The sequence below is a fragment of the Gouania willdenowi genome, chromosome 8, assembly GCF_900634775.1.
Source record: "Gouania willdenowi chromosome 8, fGouWil2.1, whole genome shotgun sequence".
NCBI classification, from domain to species: Eukaryota; Metazoa; Chordata; class Actinopteri; order Blenniiformes; family Gobiesocidae; genus Gouania; species Gouania willdenowi.
The window spans coordinates 26,522,653-26,550,616 of record NC_041051.1 but is presented as its reverse complement, the minus strand read 5'-3'; the positions used below and the strand labels follow the sequence as shown (position 1 = coordinate 26,550,616).

Below are 27,964 nucleotides of genomic sequence, written 5' to 3'. Positions count from 1 at the left end.
CTCATACATATATATATATATATGCATCTCTTATAGGCCACAAATCTGATGTCCACACCTAAAGCCATGCATTGTCCTGCTGAGAGAATCAGAGAATATCGTTGATTGATGAAAAATATAAGGCTAACGTGGATTATAAATATCATAAAATAAATGGACATTGAAGTTGACATTTGTTGAAAGTCTTTAATAAACATATGAAACACTCCAGCATGCCAAAGACTGTCGTGTTGTTTTATTACAAAACGGGGAGGGGGGAAAAAAAAAAAAACATCAATTTGACCAAAAACAGACACAAAAGTAACAATTTTTTTAAAAAGAAAAGACCAGCCCAAGCAGAATTGTGTATTTTAACCAACCTTTAACTATCAGTAAACCCCAGATTATACTTTGAGTTGATCGTGAAATTGTTGCTGTATATCATTTCCCAAAAAATACCCTGACATCTCGTTTTTTTGACCCTGGGAAGCATTTACACGACAATTAAAGCTGCCCTTTCTCTCCAAAGCATAAATGACATTTCCATTAAATTAAATTGAACGCAGAAACAAAAAAGTACTGAAGTGTTGCTTTGGGCGTTAAAGAAAAAAAAAACAAAACAAAACAACAAATAATAGAAGTAAAATCTGACAGATCACAAAGATATACTAAAAACTTGATAAAATATATTTTTACAACAGGCCATCTAACTTGAGATTTACATTAGAGAAGGTGGAGAAGACTTCCACTTTCATTGCTGTACACAAATCCTTCTTAGAGAGCAGAGTACCAACTTTTCAGGGTAGTTTAACTTTACCGTTTGACCTTGCTCCCCTGATTCCTGCAGCAGACTCTGACATGTTTGGATTTGTGCACATTTTCTTCAGTTTTTTTCCTCTCAAACAAAAGCCTAAACCTCTGATCTACTTCTGTGTGTTTTCTTATGTACACTGTATATACAATCATCAGCACGTTTAAATGAGTACAACGCTTTCCATCTGTGTTTGTGGAAACTGACAAAATGTAATTACCTTTTTTTGTATTTCTGTTATTGTGAAAACTACAAAAGCAAACCTACAGGAGGTCTGACCCTGCAGCTTCCTTTAATAACAATTATTACTAATAGATGCACTTTGAAGTGTGAAAATCACTCTATATAGTCATGTTTTTTTAAGTTTAGAGTGGGACAGTGCTGGGAAATGAGGTAGAGTTAAAGACACTACGCAGCGCTGCAGAAAAGCTTTTAACTGAAGCAGCTGAGTAAAGAGTAAAGGTTCATTATTTACCGATAGTTGATGGTCCCTTAGTTTTTGGGCCCTCTTTAACCTGATTTTCCTCTTATTATTTCAAAAATATTCCTGTAGTACTGTTAAAGACCAGCAGGTGGGGGTGATTACGCTGTTCATACTTGAATGCACAATCAGCAGTTAAGATTTGTAGCTTAAAAAAGAACACATTACAAAGATGAGAGATGTAGTAGTCGTGCAAGCATGTTTTTCTGAGAGTTCAGGGTTTCGATGAGTGTTCAGGAGGCGGCGATGGTCGTCCCCCCGCCGAGGCGCAGCAGGATCTGCTGACAGTCCTGCAGCGAGCGCCGGTCGCCCACGCGCTCCAGTGTCCGCTTGGCTTCAGCCAGCAGGCGAGCGCGATGGCCCGGCGGGGTGAGCAACGGCATGGGCAGATGGCGGCAGGCGAGCAGGATGGCGTGAGCTCTTTCTCGCTCTCCGAGGACACACTCGCCTTCAGGCAGCAGGAGATGAAAAAAGGAGGAAAGCAGATGAGAGCGTGGGTGAGTAAAGGCTTCTACAGGCTTCACAAGAACAGGAAACCAGCAGAACTTTGTTGTGCACAGTGAGATTTGATGTTTAAACAGTAACTAAACGCCTCTACTGAATACATATGTATTGACTGTAGGTATTAAGTAGTGCTGTTGACTGATCCTAGTCCACATTTTACCATTTTAGTAAAAGTATTTGACTTTTACTTTCTGCTGACCTGCAGTGTCGGAGCTGGTGGTCCTGCGTCGGAGGTTGTGCTCCAGTAACTGGTGTGTCCGTGTTGGACTGGCTCCAGCCATCAGCCGCACTGTGGTCTCATGAAGAAACACCTGAGGTAGAACAAAAAAATACACGACAGGCTCACAAAGGGATACAAAGGATTCTAGAGCTGAAATTAATTACCTAATGAAGAAAAATATTATTGCATAAAACAATGAATCGTTAATTTAGAACCGCGGTGTTAAACTCATTTTACTCAGGGATCAAATATGGAGCAGTTTGAGCTCAAGTGGGCCGAATAATTTAGGTGAGGAAAAAAAAGTAATTTCAACATTACTGTGTCCTAGTTTGCTCTTCCACATGTAAATTATTTATACAGTATCCAAGCAATAAATGAATGGTATAAGTCCCTGAAGGATCCTAACTTCTAAGTTCTCTGATTTTGTGACTAATTTTGTGTAATTTAAAGGAAATGTGTGTGATTGTTTGTAATTAATTGCAGGATTGAAAAAAAATTTCCACCATTTGCAACTAAAAAATTACTAAAAGCACAAGAAAACTGAGCTGCAACATGGTTGAGTTTCATTAAATTTGTGTATCTTGAGGAATTTAGATATCTACAACTGAATTATTTGGTAATTTACAAACAAATACTCACGTTTTCTCACTCTTATTTTTCCTTTCTCCTGTGCTTAAAAGCACATTTGGTCTTAAAAGTCAGATATAACTTCATTGTAGTGTGTGGTGTATGATCCTAGGTGTCTGAGAGATTGACTTTTATTGTTGTTTTATGACATTGTCTTGTATTTACACTTTATTTGATGGTTTGCCATTAAAATAATTGTAAAAAAAAAAAAAAAAAAAAAGAAAGATTAATCCAAAGATATTGAAATAAATAATCTAGGTGTATGAATTAATTAAAATAAATTGGCATTCAAAATTAAAAATGAAAATACAATTTTATTAAGTCAAAGATCGTAAAAGGGGATAATATGGATTTTCGTGTCTGGCCTGTTTAAAGGACAACACATGGTTAATAGAATCTAAACTTTGGTCCTTTTCCATTGGGGGATTAGCAAAGATTCACTGAACTCTATTCTCCTTCTTACACTCTAACGTAGAGAGTGTCTGAATGTTTCTGCACCTTGTGTTGAGCTTGTCTGTAACACTGTGTGAGCTTCCGCAACGTGCTGAGGTCCCTTTGGAATCCAGTCAACTGGGACCCGGGACCTGTGCTGGGTTCTCCGTTGCTGCTGCTGCCTCCTCGCTGCCACAGGCTGGTCCTCAGAGTGAGCATCAGATCACAGACCAACAGCTCCACTCCCTTTAATTAGAAAAACAGCTTTAAGTGTATTCATACATGTGATGAAAGGCTTTTAAATTACATTACTATGTGATTAATAGTCATCAGATCTGAATCGAACCACCACAAATTCAAGCGTCACCATAAGATGAATCATTGCGGCATCGTTCCCACAGTGTGCCATAGAGAGAGGAGTGGGCGGGGCTGCCTTTGGTGAGTGTGTAGCTGGTGCAGACTGGGGAGGCCTCTGGACTGCACTGCAGACACATTGCACTCATCATCAGGGTCATGCAATGCAACTACAATGCACTACAGCCACCTCCTGCCCCCCACACTTCACGCACACCCACGCTAACCCAGGCCCCTAAAGCATGCAGTGTGTTTGTGTCAGATGAAGCTTTAAAAAGAGGATTTCAGTGAGATAGCACACCCTAAATGGAGGCAACAAACCACAATCATACGGTAAGGATTGCACCTCTCCTGATCCGATGTATCACCTGACCCATGTTATCTTAGTGCTACCTTGTCGAGCAGGTTTCCAGACTGCGTGAGAGGAATGGAGATGCTTGAGCGAAGGTAGCTGCTGGCTCTGTCACAGTTGGACAGGCAGGCGATCATCCCTTCACCCTTCAGAGGAGACAGGCTCATCTGAACCGCCTTACAGAGCAGCAGCACAGCTTTGGGCAGAGGGTGTCTGACACAGAGAGAGGAGGCACGTTGACATACAGTGTCAATGTACATATGTTCATTACAATCCAAGCTCTTCCAATACTCCAGTGGCCACGTTTAGCGCTTTAATTCCTTTTTAATTCAGAATAAAAGTTAAATCTTCTTTAAACTGAACTTGTAAACACTTAATTCTGAATGAAAATGTAATTCTGGATTAAACTTAAATCCGAATTAGGTGGCTGGTTAATTCCGATTTAAATAATTCCTTTATTTTGTAAACGCTTAATTCTGCTTTATAAATTCCAGTCGGCCAGTCACGATGACGTGCAGTAAGGAAAATACTCCTTTTAGCAGTCACTGATTTTGCTACTTCCCAGAACAGCATTAAAAGCACAGTTTGATGGATTTCTGAGTGCGTCCTAACTCAGACCTTCTCCTAAACAAGCCACACTACAGAGCTCACTCACACGTGCTGTCACTTAAAGGAGAAAAAGCCTTAAGTGTTGCCTATTGTGCAGCTGTTTGTTAATAAATGTGCCTGTGTTGCATTTTGCATCAGCATTTAATTGTCTTTCTTGTAAGAGTTTATTGAGGTAAAAATATTGAGATTCATATCGTACATCGTCATTTGGAGAAAAAATATTGAGATATGGTTACGGTCCATATCGCCCAGCCCTATCTGAAGATACTTCTCTGTAACGTTAGGTCTTGATGAACTGGTCACGAGAAAATATGTGGAAACATCTTCTCTCAGGGACAACAGTCAAAAACCTAAATGAATGACTTAGTCACATCTTGATCAAATCTCCCAGAAACATGAATCTAATGAAGGTTACATTATCCCGCTCTGTAGAAGACCTGGCGATGAGCCTTTAATTGGAATCAAAAGGAAAACCTCTATAATTTGCAGTATTATGGCCCTCCAAGAATGAGTGTGGACACCCCTGATTTAAAAAGTCAAGTAAAGATGTCCTACACCTAAACTTGACTTACTCGAGTATGTGCAGAGCTCTCGGCATACGCTCAGCCTCTGCTAAAAGAGTCCTCACTGTGGCGTCATCGCCTTGCAGCCAGTGTACGGCGGACTTCAGCACCACGGCCCACCAACGACTCACTGGGTCCCCCACTGACAGGAAACAGAGTTTTAAAAAAATATTGTGTGAAACTGTTTGTTCTTCTCAGCAGTGTCCACAGCTGTGCGCTGATCAAAATGGCACAAGAAGAAAGTCATTGTTATACATGTTTAATCAATGATTTGAGTGTTATCTGCAATAACCTCACAAATAAGTAATCCGGCTCAAGAATGAGTGTGGTGATGACAGAAGAGCTGAATGCCAGTCAAAGAGGCTGTGCTTTTTTTTACTTCCTCATGATCATCATACCTGGTGTGGTGGTGTGATTGGGCGGAGTCGAGAAAGGAGGCGGAGGTGAAGGAGAGTCTTCCGTGCAGATATTCAACAGCTGTACAAATTCCAGGGCACTTGAAAACTCCCTGAGATGATAAATAAATGAGTCATCACGACATGGAAAAACTGTTTAAGAGTCACTAAAAAGGAGATCTTACCCAGAGTCGCTCTTGTGTTTTGCTGCCTTGGAGGCGCTCTGTGGCTGAATGAGAGTGTGAACGGCTCGCTCCAACAACTTCCTGCAGAAGCAGCGGTGCAGCTGGGCGATGGGGTCGGCTGGATGAGCATTCACAGAAAAACAAACATTCAATTCCCACTGAATGGCAAATTTGATCAAGATAGGAATTACAAAGTTTATGTTAAAAAATGTCTGCATGAAACCGAAAATAAATACATAAAGATTACACTTTCTCGAAAGAATCAGCCGCAAAATCCAATAAAATAAATTCTAATTCCTTCATCCTTGTATCTTTACACATGGTTCTATAGGGGGTTTATATATGGAATCAATATAGATATGTACACATGTAAATTGGATGAGTCTTAAAGAATGTCACTACTTTATTGTTTATTTCTAACATTTTAATATTTTGTTAAATTTTTCTGTTTCTGAAGATTACTAATTCAAAAATGGTCATGTAGTAGGAAAACTGTATAATCTTTATACTGAACTGTGTTGGTTGAAATCAATAAAAACAAAGTAAAAAAAAATCTAAATAAATGTGAGGTTAACATTCAAAGTCAAAACGGGCAGAAAATTAATGTCACATTGTCAGGAGTTCCAATTTCAGATTTATTTATAAAAAAGAAAAAAGTTTTTTTAAAGCACTAACATTTATTAAAACACAGATGTTTTTTTGTCAATTCAAATCAGTTTTGGAATTTTATGCTTTTCTTGATGTGACACTGAAACTCCAATCACAAGCTTTTTCACACTATGGCGAGGCATCAGGAAAACTTGTCCTATCAGGGGAAAAAAAACCTAAAAGTGTCGATACCTGGATTTCTCTGAGAGGTGTAAACACCATTGCTGCTTTCCGACGTCACCGACCAATCACAGCTGAGGAAGAACTGCTTTCCAAGTGGTGTGAAAAGCCACCGCAGGCTGTCAGGGATCGGCTTTGTCTCCTGATTGGCCACGGTCTCGGCACAGCTCAGCAGGTAGCCCTGAGAGACGGAGGACGTTAGTGACACCAGGTCCAAAGTGTATGACTTTAATGTCTGATGAAAGGCTTACAGGTAGACAGGAGAGATGATGGCCCAGGACCATGCGCAGCGCTGTAGCTGCAGTGACGTAGATCTGGGAGAGTTGGGCGGGAGGCATTTTGGTTTGGGCGCTCTCGCTGAGGTTGACGGCACTCAGAGACAAAGACAGAGCCCACAGGCTGCTTCGCTCAGGGAGCTTTCCTGCAAATAAAGAGAAAAGTTAACAGAAGAAGAATGAGAAAAAGCAAAAAAGACACAAAAATGCATATTTTAACAAATATGAAATATCAAATAATAAATGTGCGTTCACCTGTGAGCTGCAGCTGGCTGAGCTGGTGGTAAACCAGTGCGGCATCCTTTGCACTGGTCCTGGCCTCTTCTCCCTTGTGCTTTCCCCCGACCTTTTGAACCAGCCAACCCAGAGGGGTCGGACGGTGAAGACAGTATCGAATCAAGTTCCAGGAGAGCGAGCAGACCAGGTCCAGTCTGGAGCAGGGAACAGCTCGTGTGAGGACCGATAGGCAAGTCTCCAAACTGATGGAGGCCGCTGTGTAGTCTCCCTACAGGAGAGGGAAGAGGAGGAAGCATCATGCTGGTCAGTCCTCATTGCATACAGGCAAAGGAGAAAATGTGGTTTCACATAAAGGTTGCAAAGGGGAGGAAAACATCAGGTAAATTTCCATGGGAACGTATATTGGGAATATTAAAAAGTATAAACTTTTCCTAGGAGTTATTTACTGGGAGAAACTGTAAAATTGGAGTATTTTAAATAACTATATCGTATCCTAACATAAATATTAGCATCCATTTAAATCAATATAATTAAAAACAAAACATTTCAATCAGGGTTGCAAAATCCCAGGAATTTTAAGTTAGAAACTTTCCATGGGAAAAAAAAACGTGAATTAAAGGGAAATATTCAAAATTGAAGGTTGGCCCTTAGCAGGGACGTTAAATATAGTTAGGAAAATATATATTAGCATCATCTAAAATATCAGAATCATTTATTTAACAGTTACTTATAATTTAAGGTTAATTCCAATAAATAATTTCGTTGCAAACTTTGTGTTTTTGAATATTCCCCAGAATTTATGTTGTGTTAGGTTTTTCATCCTTTTGCAACCCGAGGTCACATTCAAAACTATTTCATACAAACTGTAACTTCTGTTAAAACACCTCTGAGATAAGCTCATTAAAATAAAAAAGGAAGACAACTACATCAAAAAGTATGTATAATTCCATTTAAAAAAAAATACCACCTCACTGAGTTTTAGGAATTTGTGAATTCAATCAGTCTAATCTCTACCAACCCTCTTTAGATGTACGTCGGCTTGTTTGCGGTGCCTCCAGAAGGACACAGACTTTGGCGAGTGAAGTGGAGTAACTGGCTCCCACAGGTAGAGCACCCGAACGCAACCCCACACTGCTCCCATGCCGCTCAGCACCCACACCATCACCCATGGCAACAGGCACCGCAGCCAGGACCCTGGAGGAAAGAGGAGAACTCAGTCAGAGGAGGATAATTTGTAAACTTAATTGGTGAAAGTAGGTTTATCTGCGCACCAACGTCCTGCGTGTGGCTCGGAAACCACGAAAGGTGTCTTGATGAGCTGTGAACCCCTGCCAAGCCAATACTCGGCGACTCCTTGGAGTCCAGCATAGAGGGCAGGGGGTTGAGGGACAGGCAGAAGAATGTGAGAGCGCAGAGGAGCAGCCGAGAGCCATCCATCACTCCGACCGACGAGGGCGACTCTGGCTCCATCTTCATCTGAAAGACAAAGAAAAAAAAGAGACCTGATTGTTTAATAGGAAGCAAAAAAAACAGCATCTATATCAAATATTACAGAGAGCTACAAGTGAAGCATCCTTCTCTCCGATGTAAAAATGTGTAAAAATGAACAAAAAGTAAAAGAAATGCATTAAAAAGAATAATACATGGCAGTTTCCAGGAGTTACTTACCTGCTCATGATCCATTAAGGGACTGCCAGGATCTGAGTCCACACTGTATGGGGAAAACTGGTGAGGTGAACCAGAGCCGGAGTCCGAGGCTGGAGGCGACATCATCACAATCTCCGGTTTGAGCTCCACATCTTCAGATAACACCACAGGCTCTGAGATCAGAGAAGTGAAATCAACATAAACGTGCAGAGAAAAGCTTCACCCGTGCTGCCTCGGCTGAAGTTAAACACTCACTGTTCTTCTGGTTGGCCATTTTAAGAGCTAGGTTCTCCTGTCGAAGCTTGTGGTTGACCTGTTGTAGATACTTGATGTAGTCAATGGCTTTCCTTAAAACTCCTGATTTATGCATCTGTAGGGAAGACATGGAAAAATAAATGAGGTTAAGAGGATGAAGACATTAAGAGTTTAGTAACAAATTATTACTTTGCATTGTGGCGTAACAAGTCTGGCATATTGCCTTAAAAACCTAACTTCAACAAATTATTGAACTTTCAGCTTGGCTGTATCTCTAAAGGATAAACTTTGTGGAAAATTTAAATTTAGAGCAAAAAATATATTCAAGATTGTTTCGGAGTTTTTTGGGAAATTACAAATACTTGACACCTGTCAAAAAAAATTGATAGAATGAGTCAAAAGTATCCTGACGTGATGGTACAAAAACCTCCAGTAATGTTCTGGAAGACAGCATGAAGTAACGTTCTAAAGTATTATTATGAATAAATCAACTATTGTGGAACTTCTAAAATAAATATCTTTATCATCACTCACTTTTGCATCATTTCCCATGACCAGGTCTCTGAGCTCCAGGATCTTGTCGTTGATTGAGGAGCGGTACCTCTTCTCAATGATGTTGTGGGTGGTCCTCCTCTCTCCCTCCTTCACTACACCACCCGGCCCCACAACACCGTTTAACAACTGACTCTGCTCCATGCTCAGTCGGCCTGCGTTCGTGCCCTGAGGAGAGCCGGACTGCAGCTGCTTGATTGGCAGCTTGTCTCCTCCCATCACAACAGGAACAGTGGTCAGGATGTTGCTGCTCATGAGCGTCTGTCAACATGTGGTTGAGATACAATGTGAATGATGGAGCAGAGGGATGTGCAGAAAGCTTCTTTAAAAATAGCACAGATTGTTGGACATAATGAACAAACTGGATACCGGGACTTGGAGAGCGGTGTTCTGGATGGTGGTGATGCCTGTCGGGTTCTGCATGGTCGACAGGACCTGCGTCCCATCTGGCTTCAGGGTTGTAAGAACCAACGAGTCTGTTTTCAGAATCTGAGGCTGCTGCACCAACAGCTGATTAAAAGAGAAACAAAAGGACACAAAGAAAAAAAAGTCAAGGACTGAACCAATTTTTTTGGAGACGTGATCAGTTTTCTAGGCAAAGCAAGGCAAATTTATTTGTATAGCGCATTTCATACACAAGGCAACTCAATGTGTTCTAAAAGAAAAAAAAGAAAACAGAAACACAAGCTTCACTTACAGGCATCTGCTGCTGCATGGTGTGGATGGTGGGGGGTGCTGTGGAGAGCGTCTGAATGGTTTGACCTGTTGGGGTTAGGACACGCTGGTGCTGGATGGTGACTGGTTGGAGCTGCGGTGATGTCATAATGCTCTGCAGTTGTGGCTGAATGACTGAAGGAAAAAGAAAAAAAGACAGATTACACAAATAGCCAGTAGCCACTATAGTGTGTCAAATGATCTAATTCCTTATATTACTGCTAAAAAGAAGATGAAAGAAAGATATCTACACGTAAGCAATTAATAGTTTATTCTCTCATCACTAGGATTCATTACACCTTGGAACAGTTGTGAGACTCACCCTGGAAACTAGGGCTCTGGTGGCAGATGACAGGGTTCTGAATGAAGCGAGACTGTGCACCGTTGGATGCAATCATTACTGTTTGTGCAGCCTGTGTTTGGATGGGCAGCGATGTCTGACAGTGTGTCTGCACCAGGGTGTGAACGGGGAAGCTCTGGGTTTGCATTGGGATCCCCTGGGTGTGCACCTACCAATATAAAGAAAGCATTAATGTTCCTTTCAGTTCATCGGAAAAATGAAAGGAGTTTTTTTTAAATGTCACATTTTAGAATGGAAATGATAAAATACCTTGACAGGGCCGACACAATGGCTGTACTTAAGTCATACAGACTGATATAAGCTTCATGCTGGCAGAGACTCAATGAATTAAAAATCGAACAGTCATAAGGGTGTAACAATTATATTTATATTCCTACAATCCAACTACATCGATCTGTGCTCGGCAAGTTGAACTTCCGGCTGACACATATCGATCTAAAAATAGGAAATCGGTAAAAAGGTAATCACTTGATTGTATCGATGCAAGGTAATAACTCATTTGATTACTATAGTGCATGTAGCGTTAGCTCTGTAGAAGCTTCATGATAACTATCATGAAAATGAATCAAGTTCAACCACTGCTCATTTAACCTGAACAGATGTTGGTTGCAGTTCATTTTTTATATTAATATCGTGTGTTTTTTATGTTGAAAAAACAAGCAGTAGAGTCTGGTAAAGCTGATATGCATTTTTCTGAAAAGTTTAACATCCTTTTAATTTAAACTAAAGTGTTGGTTGGATATTATGCAAATAAAATGTGAATATATTTGGCATTAAATGTTGTTTAATGGAAAATTGTAGACAATTCCCTTATAATAAACAACAGGAATCTACTAAAAATACCTGAATACTGCGATCCACTGTCCAGTATTCAGGTATTTATTTCAGTCACACCAGTTGAATTTAGGGCTGCATGATTTTGACAAAAAAATCTAATTGCAATTTTTCTGAGAGATATTGCGATTTTGATTCCATTTATGAGTTTTAAAAATATTTTATACATTTAAATGCATATGCGTTTTTTTTTCCAAACCGTTTTTCCACATCAATTTTTTAAAATTCAGTTTTTTTTAGAAACATTAATCATTTTTTTCAGAAAATCAACTTCATTTAAATCCACCTAATTTAAATGATCCTGATGACATAATTCCAGACATTAATGATTAAACAAAAATAAATGTGCAAGACACATCACATGTAAGAAGTGTTTTTTCACCACTAGGGGCTAGAATATTTGAAAGTATCAGAAGTTATCATTAATCTATGATGTTTCAGACTCTACAATCCCTGGTATCGGTGGTCTAGTCCACAACAACAGAACAACTTTATCCACAGATCTTCTGCAGCTCTGATGAGATCAGTCTCATCTTCCATCTCTGATTGGCCAGGAGCCCAGGAAGGCGGTTCTCGGCAATTCTGACTGATGAACATATATATCACTCAAATGATGGAGACAGAAGAAAAAACCTTTAGCATCTGAGGTTACGTTATCACAGTAGTGATAACCTTAATATCGATGCGATTAAGGTTAATCGTTCAGCCTTAGTTGAATTATTATTTTGTTACTGAATTGATTTCAAGTCACTGAATCATTTCGGGTCAAACGTTCTAAATTAACCAATATCATCCTTGAATCGAATCTGCAACAACGAATTGTAATTCAAATTGAATTGTTGGTAAAATTTCCCTAAACAGTCAATATTTACACAATGGTGTAAGATTTTATCTGGATATGAAAGCTCCCATAAACTGTTACTCTATCCCTGTCACATGCCTTTAAAAGCACACTCTGAGGTCCATTTTACAGCCTGATGATGTCATACAAGAATCATAGATTACCTGGATGGTAGGCGGGGCTGTCTGATGGAGCTGTGGCTGGATAGCCTGGACCATCTGAGGCCTAGGCTGAAGCAGCGGGGGACTGCGCGTCACTTGTTGCTGCATTGCTGCAGTAAGGGGGGTGACAGAGGGTGTCTGTGCGGGGGTCAGAGGAGGGGTGAGGGGCAGAGACTGGGCTGACAGAGTCTGTGGGGAAGAGAGCATGATGTTGGAGCTCTGGTAGACCATGGGGGTTGAAGTCTGTGGGGTCTGAGTGACTGGGACGCTAAGTTGAGGAGCAGCAGATGTGGCGGCACCATTCTGGAGGCCACTGGCAGAAGTCATCTGGTCCTCAAACAAGTCTGGGAAGTCCTGGTTACTGACAAACTGGAGCATCTCTGTGGACAAAACAAAACATGAAAAATAGTGTAAATAATCTAAACCAGTGATTCTCTCTACTTTTATTGGCTTGTGTACACCCTTAGCTTTTTGTAGAAATGAAATTTTCTCAAATATATTATGTGATTATATTCAAATACTTCAGAGTTGCTGTCAATATTCTGGGATATTTTTAATTTTTTAAAGTGATGCTAAATTATTGATAGTGCACTTATGATTATTTATCTTTTTGTTGTTTTTTGTTAAGAATGCATAACTTATTCAGGAAGTGCAATGTTACATTATTAAAACTGTCTTATTGTTTATATGTTGTTATGTGAACGTTAACAAGGATCAAATCTGTCTGCGTGTATTTAGGACTCTTAATATCATCTCATATCAGGTTGATAAATGGTAATTGAATCGTTGTTATAAACTCCTATGCTTTATATTTTAGTCGACTTTATATTAGATTTAGTCAACTAAAACTAGCCTATAACGGAAATAGTCCTGATGACTTAATTTTGACTAAAACTAAGTTCTCTTTTTGTCAAGACTATGACTCAAACTAAATAAAAATGTGCTGTCAAAATTAGAACTGCTTTAGAACCGACCCATATGTGTTGGTGTTTTTTTTAATAGCAGATACAACAAGAAAGCCTTGACTAAATGTAGAGTATGTTTCTGAACACAAACTGACACAGCACAGCAAATGTGGTGGAAATCCTTGAAAGCAACATTGTAACGACTTAATGCTTTCTAAAAAAAAAGGGCAGTAAAGATAACCAACACTTAGATAAACAATAGTGCAGAGCAGATAAGCCAATGGAGCATTATCTGGATTTTTTTCCTTATCTTATTTTACAAAATGGCAAATGCATAATTTTCTGTCAAACCTCAACACGTCCCAAAATGAAATTAAAAAAGGTCACAAAATTAATGATTTACAGCACTTGGGCTGCAAGCAAATTCTACAATTTTTGCATGTGCACCTGATAATATCCTTGAGGTTAATATTTATTGGTAAATTTGGAACATAAAGTGGGGATGTACCAAAATACTTATTAATTTTTTTTCTTAGTCTTGATAATGGGACAAAGACCCTGGGTGTAGGGCTCGGCAACATGGACTAAAAGTCATATCTCAATATTTTTTCTCAAAATATCGATATATGATATAAATCTCAATTTTATTTCAAATGACATCTGACCAGAAAAACAATTCTGGATTAAATAAATTTGACGATTCAAAAGCCACACAAACACATTTACTCTCAAACAGTTGCACAATATGTGCCACTTCAGTCTTTTTCTCCTTAAAGGGAAAGCACGTGTGAGTGAGTTCTGTAGTGTGACTTGTTTAGGGGAAGGTCTAAGTTAGAATGCATGCCGAAATCCATCTAACTGTGTTTTTATGCTGTTCTGAGAAGTAGTGAAAGCAGAAACTCCTAAAACAAGTATTTCAAAACAAAATAAGCTATTAAAAATATATATATCAATATAGGCGATATTGGAATTTTCTATATTTCCCCAAAATAGAAAAATCGATATATCTTGATTCGCTAAAATATATCGCCCAGCTCTAGCTGGGTGTTCAGCCAAGTAAAAAAAAAAGGCTTGAAACTAGGATAACCATCCTATTATCATGGCTTTTTGTCGATATCCGACATTTTATCAAGCACTTAATTTCTGCTAACAACCAATACTGATATATATATTAATAACACTGTCAACTATGGAGTTGACAGTAAGTTTGGCAACAATTTTTTCCGTGAAGAGTTTGCTCAATGGACCAAATGCAATGAAAATAAGACAGAAGTTCAAGGACACAGACAAAGGCCATGCTAACTAGTTGATCAAAGTCTACAGTTTGTTACTGTAAATCTAAACTCCCCGCTGGGATCATTGACAGTGCAACACTTCACATCATTGTAGAAACAAGGTCAGGGTCAGTGAGATGCCATTGAGCAGCAGCCTTGAACTTAGTCCCACTATGGAACCAGTGATTTCAGGATAAAAGACAGTAGAACTGATTTTAAATAAGTACTGATTGGGTTTTATCTGAATAAAGGAAACATTTGACAAATCGTGACCATTTAGAAAAATCTTTACACTTTCAGTAACTAACTATTAGATGGAAAAAAGGTTGAGGCTGATGGGTGCATAGTCATGTGCTAAAGAATACTGTCTAATCATTTGATTGACATATAACTACTTTGAACAGAAGTACGGTAGTTACAAATAAAGTCAAGCCGTAAGTCAAACCATCGGCTTGTATTATAAATAAATCTCAAATGTTTGCTTTTGCATCTCAGTCTGAAATACCCAGGTCCCAGCATCTGTTTTTTTTTATTTTTTTATCATCTCTGAAGAATAAAAACAATAACAACAATACAATAATAAAGTAGGCTGAATTTTGTGGAGGAATTGCGATGAAACAGTCCCAATCAGATATTCCTGATAAAACCTTGTGAGGTATTCAAGGAACCAACATGACATAACTCACTGAATAAAATTTCATAAAGATGGGTCAATTACGAACCGAGAATGAACTTTGGATTTTGCCAATAATGAGCGATAGCAATTTCTTTATCATTTTAAAACTGATTCAGAATCAGTAAATCAATTTGGATCCCTTACAAAATTTAATGGAATCTTTCATGGCCTACGGTCTATCTTTGGATACAACTTTGGCAAAATCTCTTAAATACTTTTGACATATGCCTGCTACCAGGGAAACAAATAAATTAAACCCTGGTGAAAATACCACCTCCTTGGGGGAGGATAGCGGAAATACAAAAATGGAAATTTAACTAATTCTCACATAAATTTAAATTAATTATTTATTACAATTCTTTTTTTTTTAATTGTATTTCTCACATTTGCTACATCTGCATTTTAGGGCAGCTGAGATGTAAATAATAAATACATGTTACATTTTGTCTTTATGGGGTAAAGATTAGAAAAGGTTTTAAAATTAATGTCAATTGGTGCATCCAGTTTTTGAGGAGCGATTTGATCTGTACGCTCTTCCTAACAGATATCACTTATTAGCCAAGAGGCAAATGGAAATCTAACCAAAAAAAGTTTCAAATAAGCAGTCTGTTAACTCATCCCAAAAATCTGTTCATTCATCTGATTTGACTGACTATTACATAAGATTATAACACGGTGTGCTACGTGCTCATTCTTGCCAAAAGCCCAATTATGATTGAACATGAGAAAGACCCAAAGGGGTTGAGTTTAGAGTTGATGTAATGTTGCACAACCATGGGAGCATTAGCTCATTTAATAATATTTCACTTCATTGTTGTCATCTCATAATGCGCTGTCATCTCATAATGTCTATTTTAAGTGGGTGTCCCATGGGTCACACCCACAGACACACATTGGTCAATCAGTCTTGTCTGGTGATTTAACATTCACTAAAAATCCTCCCTAATGGAAATCTGGTGACACCGGCATTACATCCAAAGCCCAGCCTACAGATGGTGTGCCAAAAAGGGGAAAAACTTGATTTGAAAACAGCAATAGAGAATCAATTGTTAACTGGTTACAAGCCTAAGAGCGGTGAAACAAAGACCTTCACATGGATTTTTTTTTTAATGAAATATTTTGAAATGTTTACAGTATGTCAAACAAAACAGAATATGGTACTTCTACACAGTAACTTTTATGATTTAAGATCTATTCTACAATAAAACCAAGAAAATAATGATGAATAAGGCAACCAGCCAACAATTAGGAATGCTGTAAAATAAAAACAAAACTGGAAAAGTGCAGCCTAAAGAAAGAGAAAGAAGAAAGAGGCTAACACCAAATGAGTAACAACCTTGGCCGAGTGGTCCAAGTCGTCTGACTCAAGTATTCTCCCTTCCTCTGTCGTGGGTTTGAATCCCGCTTTTGTCATATATATTTTTTCAATTGAACATATTTAACACAGCAAATTCCACCTTTAAAAATACATATACAAAAAAAAAAACATTTTAGGGTATTTCCTGGGTTAGGGTTAAAAATACATATATGAAAAAACTAAACATTTTAGGGAATTTCCTGGATTAGGGCTAAAGGGCTAGCGGGGTAGTTAAAAATAAATATGAGCTAAAAGAAAACTCACGGAACTTTAAGTCACGTGACCTAAACTGGCCAATAAGGGGTGCTGCGTATGAATAGACTAGAAGTCTATTGATACGTTTTCGTACCAATAGACACAGCCTAAATGTATTTAATTTGTTGTTGTGGTTCAATATTGATTCGTGTTTATTTGTGTGTAACTATTGAAAATACGTTATTTTTAAAAGATGGTTTATGTAATTATTTAATCAAACAAAGCCGAAAGTCTATAGAACTGTAGAATGCAATGAATATACAGTGAATATGCATTCATATATGAAGATCTTGTTTACTTTGGCTATTGTTTTGGTTGGTTGGATTTTAGGGGGAATAAATGCTAAAACGTCATTCATTTAAATGTTAATGTACAAGTATTGTCTAAGCTTAAGATTAAACTGAAGCGACGCCAACCATGTACCAAGTTGTGAACATTAGGTAAACAGTTGAATACAGAGAAGAGAGACAAACACCAACTGTGTTTACTTTAAATGTGTATTTATTAATTTGGGAACAAATGTATGCTCTTGTTGTGGTAAGTTTGTTTTTTAAGGGGGAATAAAAGCTTAAAACAACTGCATTTTGTAATACAGATCTATGATTATTATTCAATTTTAATTTAAACTTTTGCATTTAATTATAAAATCAAACAAACACTGAACACTATCGATAGTGGTGTAAAATAATAAACACAATGAAAAGATTTATCTAACTATATATACATATTTTTAATCTGCCTACAAGATTTGTCTGATCTTTGAATTATATTTTTAACAAACGAATGTTTTTTTTTAGAGTGGTGTATATTAGTAATTAAATACAGTGATGACTAATTACATAATGATGCAATGAAGCCATTTAGAGTTAGAAATATGCATTATTTCACATGTGGATAATGATGATACGGTGAATAATGTTTACATTCACCCAATAATATTTCGTTATGAATAATAACCTTTTAATGTCCCTTAATAATGGAGTAATTGCACAACAGACAACAGTAAGCCTCCTCGTCCACTCACCGTCGATGTCCCCCAGGGTGAACTCTTCTCCCAGCTCCGCTAAAGCCGGGTCCATGCTGTCCATGGAGCGGACGAACTCTTGTCCGTCCATTTATCACTCTGCGGCTGTCACCAGCGTAGAAAACAACAAGGCCTCCCGGCTCCTCCAAGAACCGCACAGCAACGCCCACAACACGCCTCCCTCCCCTGAAACGTTAACTGGTGACCAGGAGCGAGCCTTGCCGACAGTAATGCCCCAGAGAGGCAGACTTCTACCCCGTTAACCTCATCCTCTTGAATTTCACTTCACTGGTAACGCCATCTTGTTTCACGGCAGTTACGTCATTCACAAACAGACTCTGTGGTCCAAGGTGAGCCGTGATTGGTTGAAAGACACACGTTCCGGTCGTGAGACCAGAGGCCGTCGTCCAATGAACAGGTAGCATTTACTGTGGTCTGATCGTACGTCACCAGTCAGACGCTAAATAAACTCCTCCCCCCAGTTTAAGGAAACAAGTACTCAGCAGGGAATCCCAACACCAGACATAGGCAACTGGCGGCCCAGGGACCACATGTGGTCCTGTGTGTAATTTTTTGGGGCAGCCAAAACAAATCTTACAAAATTGTATTTCATTGTGTTGGAAGGAATATAAAGCCCTACGTAATACACAAAATAACTCCCAACACCAACAAATCAACAGCAAAATGGAGTACAATGAATCCTAAAATACACAAAAAGACAGACACAACAACCACTTAGACAAAAAGACTGAAAACACAAAAAACAACACATTACTGAATAGCTCAAAATACACACAAACTGTCAACAAAATTACAGGAAAATGCAGAGAACAGCAACACGAATACAGCAAGTGACCCCAAAAACACACAAATCGACAACATACATGCAGAGAAATACACAAAATTACAAGGACACAAAAAATAACAAAAACACACAAAATGACTAAAAAGTGCCAAAACACCTCCCCCATAATAATTCTCAGATCAATAATTATTCTAAATGCTGCCATAAATGTTGATCATGCGGCCCTCGGATCAGATACAATCACATTTTTGTGGCCCTCGCTGTGATAGTCTTTTTGTATTTAATATTATTATTATGGCCTTTTAATTAAAAAAAAAACACCTGCTTTTACTCATTGGGGCGAGGATGTTATTGTTCTTCTTCTTCTTTGTTTTTTTCTTTCTTCTTCTGAGGAAATCATACTTCCCATGTGTGAACAATCACCACATTTTACATGAAGGTCCAGTCCCATGTCAGGTTGCCTCAGCTTCAAACACAGGCCAAAAGTTCTATAGATGGCACAACAACAAGCCTCTAAAGTTCAAAATATTCAAAATTCACAATCAGAATTTTGGATTTACTGAAAACTGAGCCTGTTCTTTGACTGTAAATGGTACTGTAAACAAATTCTTGCAAATCCTTGCTAAGTACATTTTTAATACTTAATAAAAATGAGGATATTTAGGAGTCATGGTAGATGATGTTTGGAAAATATTTGAATTTTGTCTCAAAAACGTTTTATGAACTTCACTCATAGGTGAATATTTACTGTCAATGCAAAACTGGCATTTTTAAACATCAGTTTTTCATTTATGGAGCCAATAAATCATTGTTAAAATCAAATGACCAACATCTCCATGCTGTCTAGATGCAATTTGTGTATTTTTTCTTAATAAATGAACTTTTGATGGCCATTTAAAATCTACATTTACCATTGTTTGTATAAATTTCTCTGGCCCCGACCACTGCTGCACAGCAGTTTTACTCGAGTGTTTCCTGACTGCAAGAGGCTGCCCATCAGGGACTTCCTCACTGGTAGCTCCACATCAAACCACAATAAAAACCAGAATAATTACCATTTTTAATAAATGAATGACAAGTTTAAACTGTGAAAGAACATGGCATTTAATGTTTAATCTCACAGCAAAAACATGAACACACTTAAGTGATGACAGATAAAACATGTTTGTACAGTTTTGTAGTTCAGTTTTTTTGATCAATACTGAATTTTTTTCATGACACTGATTTCTGTAATTGTCATTACAGAAAAAATAGAGCCTTTAAATCAACCAATGTCAAAATTGATCACATAAAAGTTTACATCTATGAGATTGTTTCATTTTCATTAACTTCAGTACTTTATATCAAAACTTTCAAAGTGAGCTTGTCACAATAAACTGATTGAAATGCATGCTACTAATCAAAAATATCTAAATCTATATTAAAAAAATATTTTAACATATTAATCATTAAATACATGAATTCATGCTGAATTACTCCTTGATGTATTGCTAATTAATGTAAGGAATCAGTTACGAGCACACATTCAGAGACTGCAAACCACCAAAGTACACACTCTGTGATACAAACCTGCTTATCAAACCTTTATATAATAATGATTGTGTTTATATAGCGCTTTTTTCAAGGAGACAAAGCACTAATATGTTGTTTTGTGTGTTTCTACAAAGTAAAAAGTTGAACTTGAAAGTTTTGTATGTGATTTTCTGTGTAAGTTTGTTTTATTTCAAACTTCACCGACAATTGTGCTTGTGTGTTGGTTTTGTGATACCTCAAAGGTAAAAAATACAAAAAATATGATAAAAATGTTTGTCACTGATATTACACAACCTCTGCATTAGAGAACGGATCAACTAACCAGGCAGTTTGTGCTGTTGTTTTCTGTATTTTTTTTAAAGAAATTTGTTCGAGTAACTTTGACTTTTCAGACTTTAAAGGCAGTTCTGCACTCGGTTAATTCTTATTCCAGTAGATTTCAAAGGTTTCTCTCTGGGAGTAGCTGGTCTCTGTGGTTGCAGTGCCACCTCTCACTTTCTCTTTTACTACTTTCACTACCAAACCTCCAGCGAGGGCAATGCCTGCTGCCACTTTCCCAATCTCAGCCACTGCATTTAGGATGCGTGTAGTAGTGGCTGCCACAGCTCCACAGGGGGGTGAGGCAGAGCCTGCCAGCCCACAGACACCCCCAGAGGACCCAGAAGCCACTGGGGCATTAGCTGCCACACTCACCGAGGTGACTGCATGCTGCCCTGCTCCTGATGCTACGCTACCCTGAACCATAGAGGAGTTTGTTACCGCTGTAACAGTCTCAGCTCCAGTGAGAGCTGCTCCCTCTAGAGCTGCACTCAAAGCAGCTCCAGCCCCCATGGTGCACCCCACCCCTGCTGCCAGCCCGACGGCAGATGCCCCGATAAGGCTAACCTGCCCCAGGGCATCTAACGCACCCTCCTGAGGCGTAGCAGCCTCAGCCCCTGCAACTACTCCGACAGAACCACCAACAAGGGCGCCTGTCGCTGCCCCAAGTGCCACTGCGGTTTTTCCGGAGGCCACTGCCACCAGGGCGCCCACGGCCTTCCCAACGCCAGAGCCCCCGGCCGCTGACATGCCAGCGACCTGAGCAGCAGCGAACCCAACCGAGTTCCCCACGAGGGAAGCCCCAGCTGCAGCTGCTAGAGGAGCAGCAGCACCAAACACCAGCCCCACTGCCATGCCCGTTGCCCCGGCAGCCACCAGATTCTTCACTCTCTCCAGCACCTTTGGAGACAGCGCCGCCTCCCTCCGTAGACGAGCTAAAGATGAACGCAGAACCTGACGCCGATCCGTGACCCTGCTGGAGCTTCGGGGCCGCCCTCTAAAATGCTCCTTCAGGAGGCCGAGGGCACTGCCTTTGCTTTCTTCTTTCCATCTCTCCATCCTAAAGGCCTCCTGGTTCCCTCCGTTAACCTCACTCCCCATCTCAAGTGATTTCTCTTCTCTGCTCTCCTCTCTGTCACATTTTTGCTTTTTTGCTACATTCTGCTCATCCATTCTGCTGTTTCCTTCCTGCTCTTCCCCATCAGCTTCCTCTCGCTCTCTTAACATTCTTTTCTGCTCCTCCCTAATGGCGGCTTCTGCCTCCATGAACATGGTGTTGGTGTAAAACCCTTCATTGTTATGTTCAACCATCTTCTCCACCTTCATCAGTATTTCTTTAACTTGTGCTGAGTTACTGGAGTCTTTATTGTCGAGGACGTGGTATCGTCCTCCGCAGCGCTCAATCACAGCTTTCAGTTCATCAGGTGCCGTTTCTCTCAGATACTCATCAATACTCATCCCATTCAGGTCATCACCTCGGGTGAAGAGAACCATGGTGTGGTGACGGACAGCGCCCTCTCCAAAAATCTTCTCCATTTCAGAGATGGCCTGCCTCTCGCTCTCAGTGAATCGTCCTATTTGTACCACAAGGAGGAAGGCATGTGGGCCTGGAGCTGTTAGCGACACACATTTAGCGATCTCGGTGTGAATTTGCTCCCGACTGAGGTGTGTGTCTCCAAAACCTGGCATGTCAACGACCGTGAGTCTCCTCAGCCTCTTCCTCGAGACGAGTCTGCCGTCCTCACCGATGATAGCATCCTCAACCAGATCCACGCAGCCCATTTCACATGTCTGCGTCACAGAACGGGCACTGATGTGTGACAGGAACTTTTTCCGCCCCAAGATGGTGTTACCAGAAGCACTTTTGCCAGATCCAGTCCTACCAATAAGGACCAACCTGAGTTCAGTGACTGATCTGGTTTTAGAGTCATCTTTCTTCTTCTTTTCCTCCTTGTCAACTAAAAATAAAACAGAGAAATAAGACTAAATTATTTTTCAGGGGCACTGTAATAAAAAGGAAATATCTTAGACTGTCAACGCTCAGATCCAGTTGTCAATAGTAGTAATTATATGGAGACATTTAGCTTTCATTCAATATAATTTATATCAGGTGGCAAACTGTAATTAATTCACAAATACAAAATCTAATTGCTTAATAACATATTCCATATTGGGTTTCTTTTACAGTGTTTTGTTTTTATATTGGTGTTGTTACATTGCTTTATGTGTTTTGATTGTATTTTATATATTTAGAATGAAATGTCACCATGTACAGCACTTTAAGCTGTTGTGTAAATAAAGTTGGATTGAATTGAACAACAGATACCTCACATAATAGCTCTGCTTGCATTTTGTATCACTCTTTCCAAGTCAGCAGCTTTTGGGTGGTTTTCTACCAGAATGAATTGCTTTATGTGGAATAATAAACTCATGTTTGTCTAATTTTCTGAGCTTTTCAAGAAAATTCTGCTCAGAAGAGAAGCAGCTCGATGGACTATATTGTGAACCCACCACAGGTCATTGGGAGTAACTCACATTATTTATTAAATGTGGTTAATTCACTGACAGGAAACGTTCTTAAATAACAAGCTAACATTTTAATATCAAATAAAACATGGTAAGTCCTGACATCTAAAAACACGCATCACCAAACTCCCAAACTTTGACTAAGTTCGGCTTCAGCTAGCTCTGTGTTAGCATTCTGACGCTAGCTTAATGCTAACAACACAGACGGCTCTTCTTACCCATAGTTGCGTTGTTGGACATTTTTTTGGTCACAATCTTCAACTTTTCTTTATTAAATAAAAAGTTTAAATGTCCAAAAAAGAAACACAGTTCATATGGAGATCCACACGCTCCCACCGGAGTGTAAATACAGCACTGAGAGCGGGTTTAAAGTGCAGCTTTTGCTCTTTGACGGTTCATGGCTGACAGTGACAGTCTGCGAACAGGGGCGGAGTCAACAAACAACAACACAGGGGTGTCACGAGCCCCAAATATAATAATAATAATAATAATAATAATAATAATAATAATAATTCTGAAGTATAGTTAAATAATTACATTGTAATTAATGAACTTTCCACAGGGTAAGGATTTGATTGCATCAAGATGAGTTGATTTATTATTCATGTACAGTTTTAGGAAAACATTAAAGGTGGAAAACAAAATAAAGAGCATTAAAACCTTCTAGCGGCACAAAAGTTATTCTTTACAAAATTAACCCGCTCTTTTTGACTCCCACCATTTAAATAATAATAATAATAAATGTGAATACAAAATTTCAAGTGATACTCTGTAGACTTTTATTTGAAATATAATGAAGCAACTTCCTGTCATTTTAATACAACTGCTAACCTGTAATAAATTCCCTGCTCAGAATAAATAGTGTAGTAAATAGATTGTTGTTCCTCATTTGTTTTTTGTTTTTTTGTTGTTTTTTTTTAATTATGCAATTAGAATTAATGTGCTCTTATTACACTTTTCTGTCTTTCTAAGATTGATTTATAAATTACAAGTTGTGTGTCAGAGAGAGTAACACAATAGAAAAGGTTATTTAATGCATAAATGTTCTGTTCCCTCAACATTTGTTTTCATCATTTTGTGAAACTTTATAAAATAAAGACACAATATGTATAATCATTGTATGTTCTTGTTCCAACATTGCATTATTGTACTTACTGTGGTAACAAATGGCTTGTTCAGTTTGCAGCAATTATAACACATGACTCTTAAGTTGTAATGTTTAAAAATTACAATATTCTGAATATGATAGTTTTAAACCAATAGAATAGTTCCATTTCCAGCAAAAATATATAGAAACAAATTAAACACAATATTTAACAATTTAACACGATTTTTGCTCAAATTCAATTAACAGTGAGAAACACAAAGAATGTGATGAAAATAGTTGTCAGTTGAGTTTTATCCCAGTTCACTCTCACACACCTGCTGCTTTAGAAAACTGTTTAACTAACCAGTTTGTGTACTTTTTCTAAAATAAATTTGTTTGCCTTTCATGAGTAACTTTGATTTGTAGCAGACTTTAAAGTCATTGTGCACTCTGTGGGTTTATGGTTGATTCTTATTCCAGTAGATTTCAAAGGTTTCTCTCTGAAAGTAACAGGTCTCTGTGGTTGCAGTGCCACCTCTCACCTAAAGCTGTCCTTGTAGTCTCCCTGCCAAACCTCCACCAATGCCTGCTGCCACTCTGCCAATCTCAGCTGCTGCATTTAGGATATGTGTAGTGGAAGTCAAGTACCCAACGAAGTTATCCACAAGTAAACCCGGAGGTAGAGGAGCAACGGCTGCTGCTCCAATGGCAACACCAAACATCAGCCCCACTGCCACGCCCGTCACCCCAACAGCCACCAGATTCTTCACTCTCTCCAGCACCTTTGTAGACAGCGCTGCCTCCATCCTCATCTCTCTGCTCTCCTCTCTGTCACATTTTTGCTTTTTTCCTCCATTCTGCTCATCCATTCTGCTGTTTCCTTTCTGCTTTTTCCCCTCAGCTTCCTCTCGCTCTCTTAACATTCTTTTCTGCTCCTCCCTAATGGCGGCTTCTGCCTCCTTAAACATGGTGTTGGTGTAAAACCCTTCATTGTTATGTTCAACCATCTTCTCCACCTTCATCAGTAGTTCTTTAACTTGTGCTGAGTTACGGGAGTCTTTATTGTTGAGGACGTGGTATCGTCCCCCACAGCGCTCAATCACAGCTTTCAGTTCATCATTTTCTCTCAGATACTCATCAATACTCATCTCGTCCAGGTCATCACCTCGGGTGAAGAGAACCACTGTGTGCTGACGGACGGCACCCTCTCCAAAAATCTGCTCCAGTCCAGAGACTGCCTGCCTCTCACTCTCGGTGAATCGTCCTATTTGCACCACAAAGAGGAAGGCATGTGGGCCTGGAGCTGTTAGCGACACACATTTAGCGATCTCGGTGTGAATTTGCTCCCGACTGAGGTGTGTGTCTCCAAAACCTGGCATGTCAACGACCGTGAGTCTCTTCCTCGAGACGAGTTCATCTTCCTCGACCAGATCTACGCAGCCCATTTCACATGTCTGTGTCACAGAACGGGCACTAGTTTTTGATAGGAACTGTTTCTTCCTCAAGATGGTGTTACCAGAAGCACTCTTGCCAGATCCAGTCCTACCAATAAGGACCAACCTGAGATCAGTGACTGATCTGGTTTTAGAGTCATCTTTCTTCTTATCTTCCCGACTGATGAGCTTCCTTTTTAACTTCTTGTCACCTAAAGATAAAACAGAAAAATGAAGAATTAATAATTTTTCAGGAGCTGAATGAAAGATCTTAGAGATCCAAAAAGGATCACTGTCCTTATTTGTAGTAAGGACAATAGCTCAACCAATTACAGATTAAATGTGAAGCTTAATGCAAGAGATTGCTTTTATACACACAATTAAAGTTCACCTAAGAAGTTAATTTATCTCACTATTATTATATTACTCACTGTATGTCCCACTTTAGTACATACAGTATATGTAGTTTAAGCTTGTTTTTGTGCCTGATGTGGATCAACAACCTCGACACCTAAAGCCCTGTTGCAGAATTATTGCTTTTCCTTCTTTGTATAAAATGGGTTTGTTTTTTTTTGTACAAAAAATATGATTATATAGATAATAAAGTTATGTGGAAGCTCAGACTCGAACGTAGATAGCAATTGCATTAACAATACATTTTTGTTATTTTCAGTCCCCTCCAAAAGTATTGGAACGACGAGGCCAAATGTCTTTGTTTTTGTTGTTCACTAAAGGCATTTGGGTTTCAGATCAAAATATGATTATGAGCAAATAGTTTAGTATTTCAGCTTTTATTTCCTGTTATTTGCATCTAGATGTGGTAAATAAGAACATACCACCCTTTATTTGACCACACCCATTTTTCAAGTGAGCAAAATGGAAAATCAATCAGAGCCATTGGACATTGGCCTTCCAGTTCTTCATGTTGGTTTTCTGTCTTTAACAAGAATTTGAGTCTTTGTAGGTTAAAGCCAAGGCTAAAAATTTGGATTAATCATGCAGAGATATTTATTGTATAATAACATTTACTTTAAAGGCAAAACCTGCGCAACAAGACACACCTATCAGTCACATGTTCCAGTTGTTTTGCTTACTTGAAAAATGGGTGCTTTCAAACAAAGAACTGAGTAAACACATCTCGATGCGTTTACCAGGAAATGAAAGCTAAAACTCTGAACTCTCAGCTTATAATCATATTTTAAATCTTAAACCTAAATGCCTTTAGTGAACAACAAAAACACTGTAAATCAGCTGATGAATTGTAATTAATTCACAAACTTTTTAACATACATTTATTTTTTACACCATATTAAGGTATTTTGTAAATAAAGATGGATTGGATTGATCAACAGATTCCTTACCTAAGAGCTCTGCCTGCTTTTGTTTCACTTTTAGTCCCAAGTTTGCTGATTTGGCCTTTTTTCTACTTAAATAAATTGCTTTATGTTGAATAATAAACTCATGTTTATTTAGTTTTCTGAGCTTTTCAGGAAATCTCTGCTCAGAAGCAGCTTGATGGACTATAATGTAAATCCACCACCTGTTTATTAAATGTGGCTAAAACACTGGCAGTAACCAGCCTTAAAAACAAGGTAATATTCTAATAACAAATACCACATGGTAAGTCCTGACATCTAAAAACATGCATCAACAAACTCACAAACCTTGACGGCTCTTCTTACCCATATTCATGTTGTTGGATGTTTCTTTTGTCGTAATCTTCAACCTTTCTTCAAAAAAATTGAAAGTTTCTTGTTCAAAAAAAGAAGCAGAGGTGATCACACGCTGTCACCGGATTGTAAAAAAAGCACTGTACATGTCTGACAGTGACAGTAAAAGGGGTGGAGTCAAGAAACAAAGGGTAAATGTAAATGGGCATGAGTTAAATAGCGCTTTATCCCCACTGAGCACTTTTCATCTGCTGTTTGGTGCAGTGTTTTTAAATGGCAAACATATGTATATATAGAATAACTCCAGGAATGCCCCCCCCATTGAATTTTGTCTGGCGCCGACTCTGTCCAGAGCTCAAGAATCGACCATGGCTCAGTGGTAGAGTGGGTTGTCCAGTAACCCAAGGGTTGGGGGTTCAAATCCCACTTTAACCGAGTCATTGTCGTTGTGTCCTTGGGCAAGGCACTTTACCCACATTGCCTTGTATGAATTGTGCATGAATGTTGGTGGTGGTCACAGGGGCCGTAGGCGTGAAATGGCAGCCACACCTCTGTCAGTATGCCCCATTGGCAGTTGTGGCTACATTGTAGCTTACCACCACATGTGTGAATAAATATTGGTTTCTCGAAGAAAGCACTATATACAGTAAATCCAAGCCCTTATTATTATTGCACTTTTCTGATTCATTCTGTTGGATTCATCCAGGTGTCGAGTGCAATCGAATGCAGCGTAATGCTAGGTTAATGCTAATGTTAAGTTAGTGGTAATGCTAGGTTAATGCTAACATAGGCTAAGCTAATGCTATACAAAATTGTTAATCTGCAGGCTTTTATTTTAAATAAAATGAAGCAACTTTCTTTCATTTTCATACAACTGCTAACCT

General features: G+C 38.9%; 2 protein-coding genes across 2 annotated transcripts; both read right to left on the bottom strand.

Moving 5' to 3' along the window:
- Positions 1-1,451: 1,451 nt before the first annotated feature.
- On the bottom strand, positions 1,452-18,057 carry srebf2 (sterol regulatory element binding transcription factor 2). Its single transcript, XM_028455559.1, has 20 exons — positions 17,709-18,057; positions 12,221-12,597; positions 10,343-10,529; positions 10,004-10,155; positions 9,676-9,816; positions 9,289-9,567; positions 8,755-8,869; positions 8,521-8,672; positions 8,124-8,328; positions 7,871-8,046; positions 6,871-7,120; positions 6,592-6,761; positions 6,353-6,521; positions 5,513-5,630; positions 5,331-5,440; positions 4,942-5,074; positions 3,802-3,973; positions 3,121-3,300; positions 1,975-2,086; positions 1,452-1,719 (listed from the first exon to the last, which is right to left on the bottom strand). Exons 1-20 carry the CDS (start codon positions 17,797-17,799, stop codon positions 1,505-1,507), a joined length of 3,504 nt encoding a protein of 1,167 aa, XP_028311360.1. The 5' UTR covers positions 17,800-18,057; the 3' UTR covers positions 1,452-1,504.
- A 1,638-nt stretch (positions 18,058-19,695) lies between these two features.
- On the bottom strand, positions 19,696-27,218 carry LOC114468956 (GTPase IMAP family member 8-like). Its single transcript, XM_028456142.1, has 4 exons — positions 27,093-27,218; positions 24,552-25,622; positions 23,109-23,258; positions 19,696-22,322 (listed from the first exon to the last, which is right to left on the bottom strand). Exons 1-4 carry the CDS (start codon positions 27,100-27,102, stop codon positions 20,464-20,466), a joined length of 3,090 nt encoding a protein of 1,029 aa, XP_028311943.1. The 5' UTR covers positions 27,103-27,218; the 3' UTR covers positions 19,696-20,463.
- Positions 27,219-27,964: the final 746 nt, after the last annotated feature.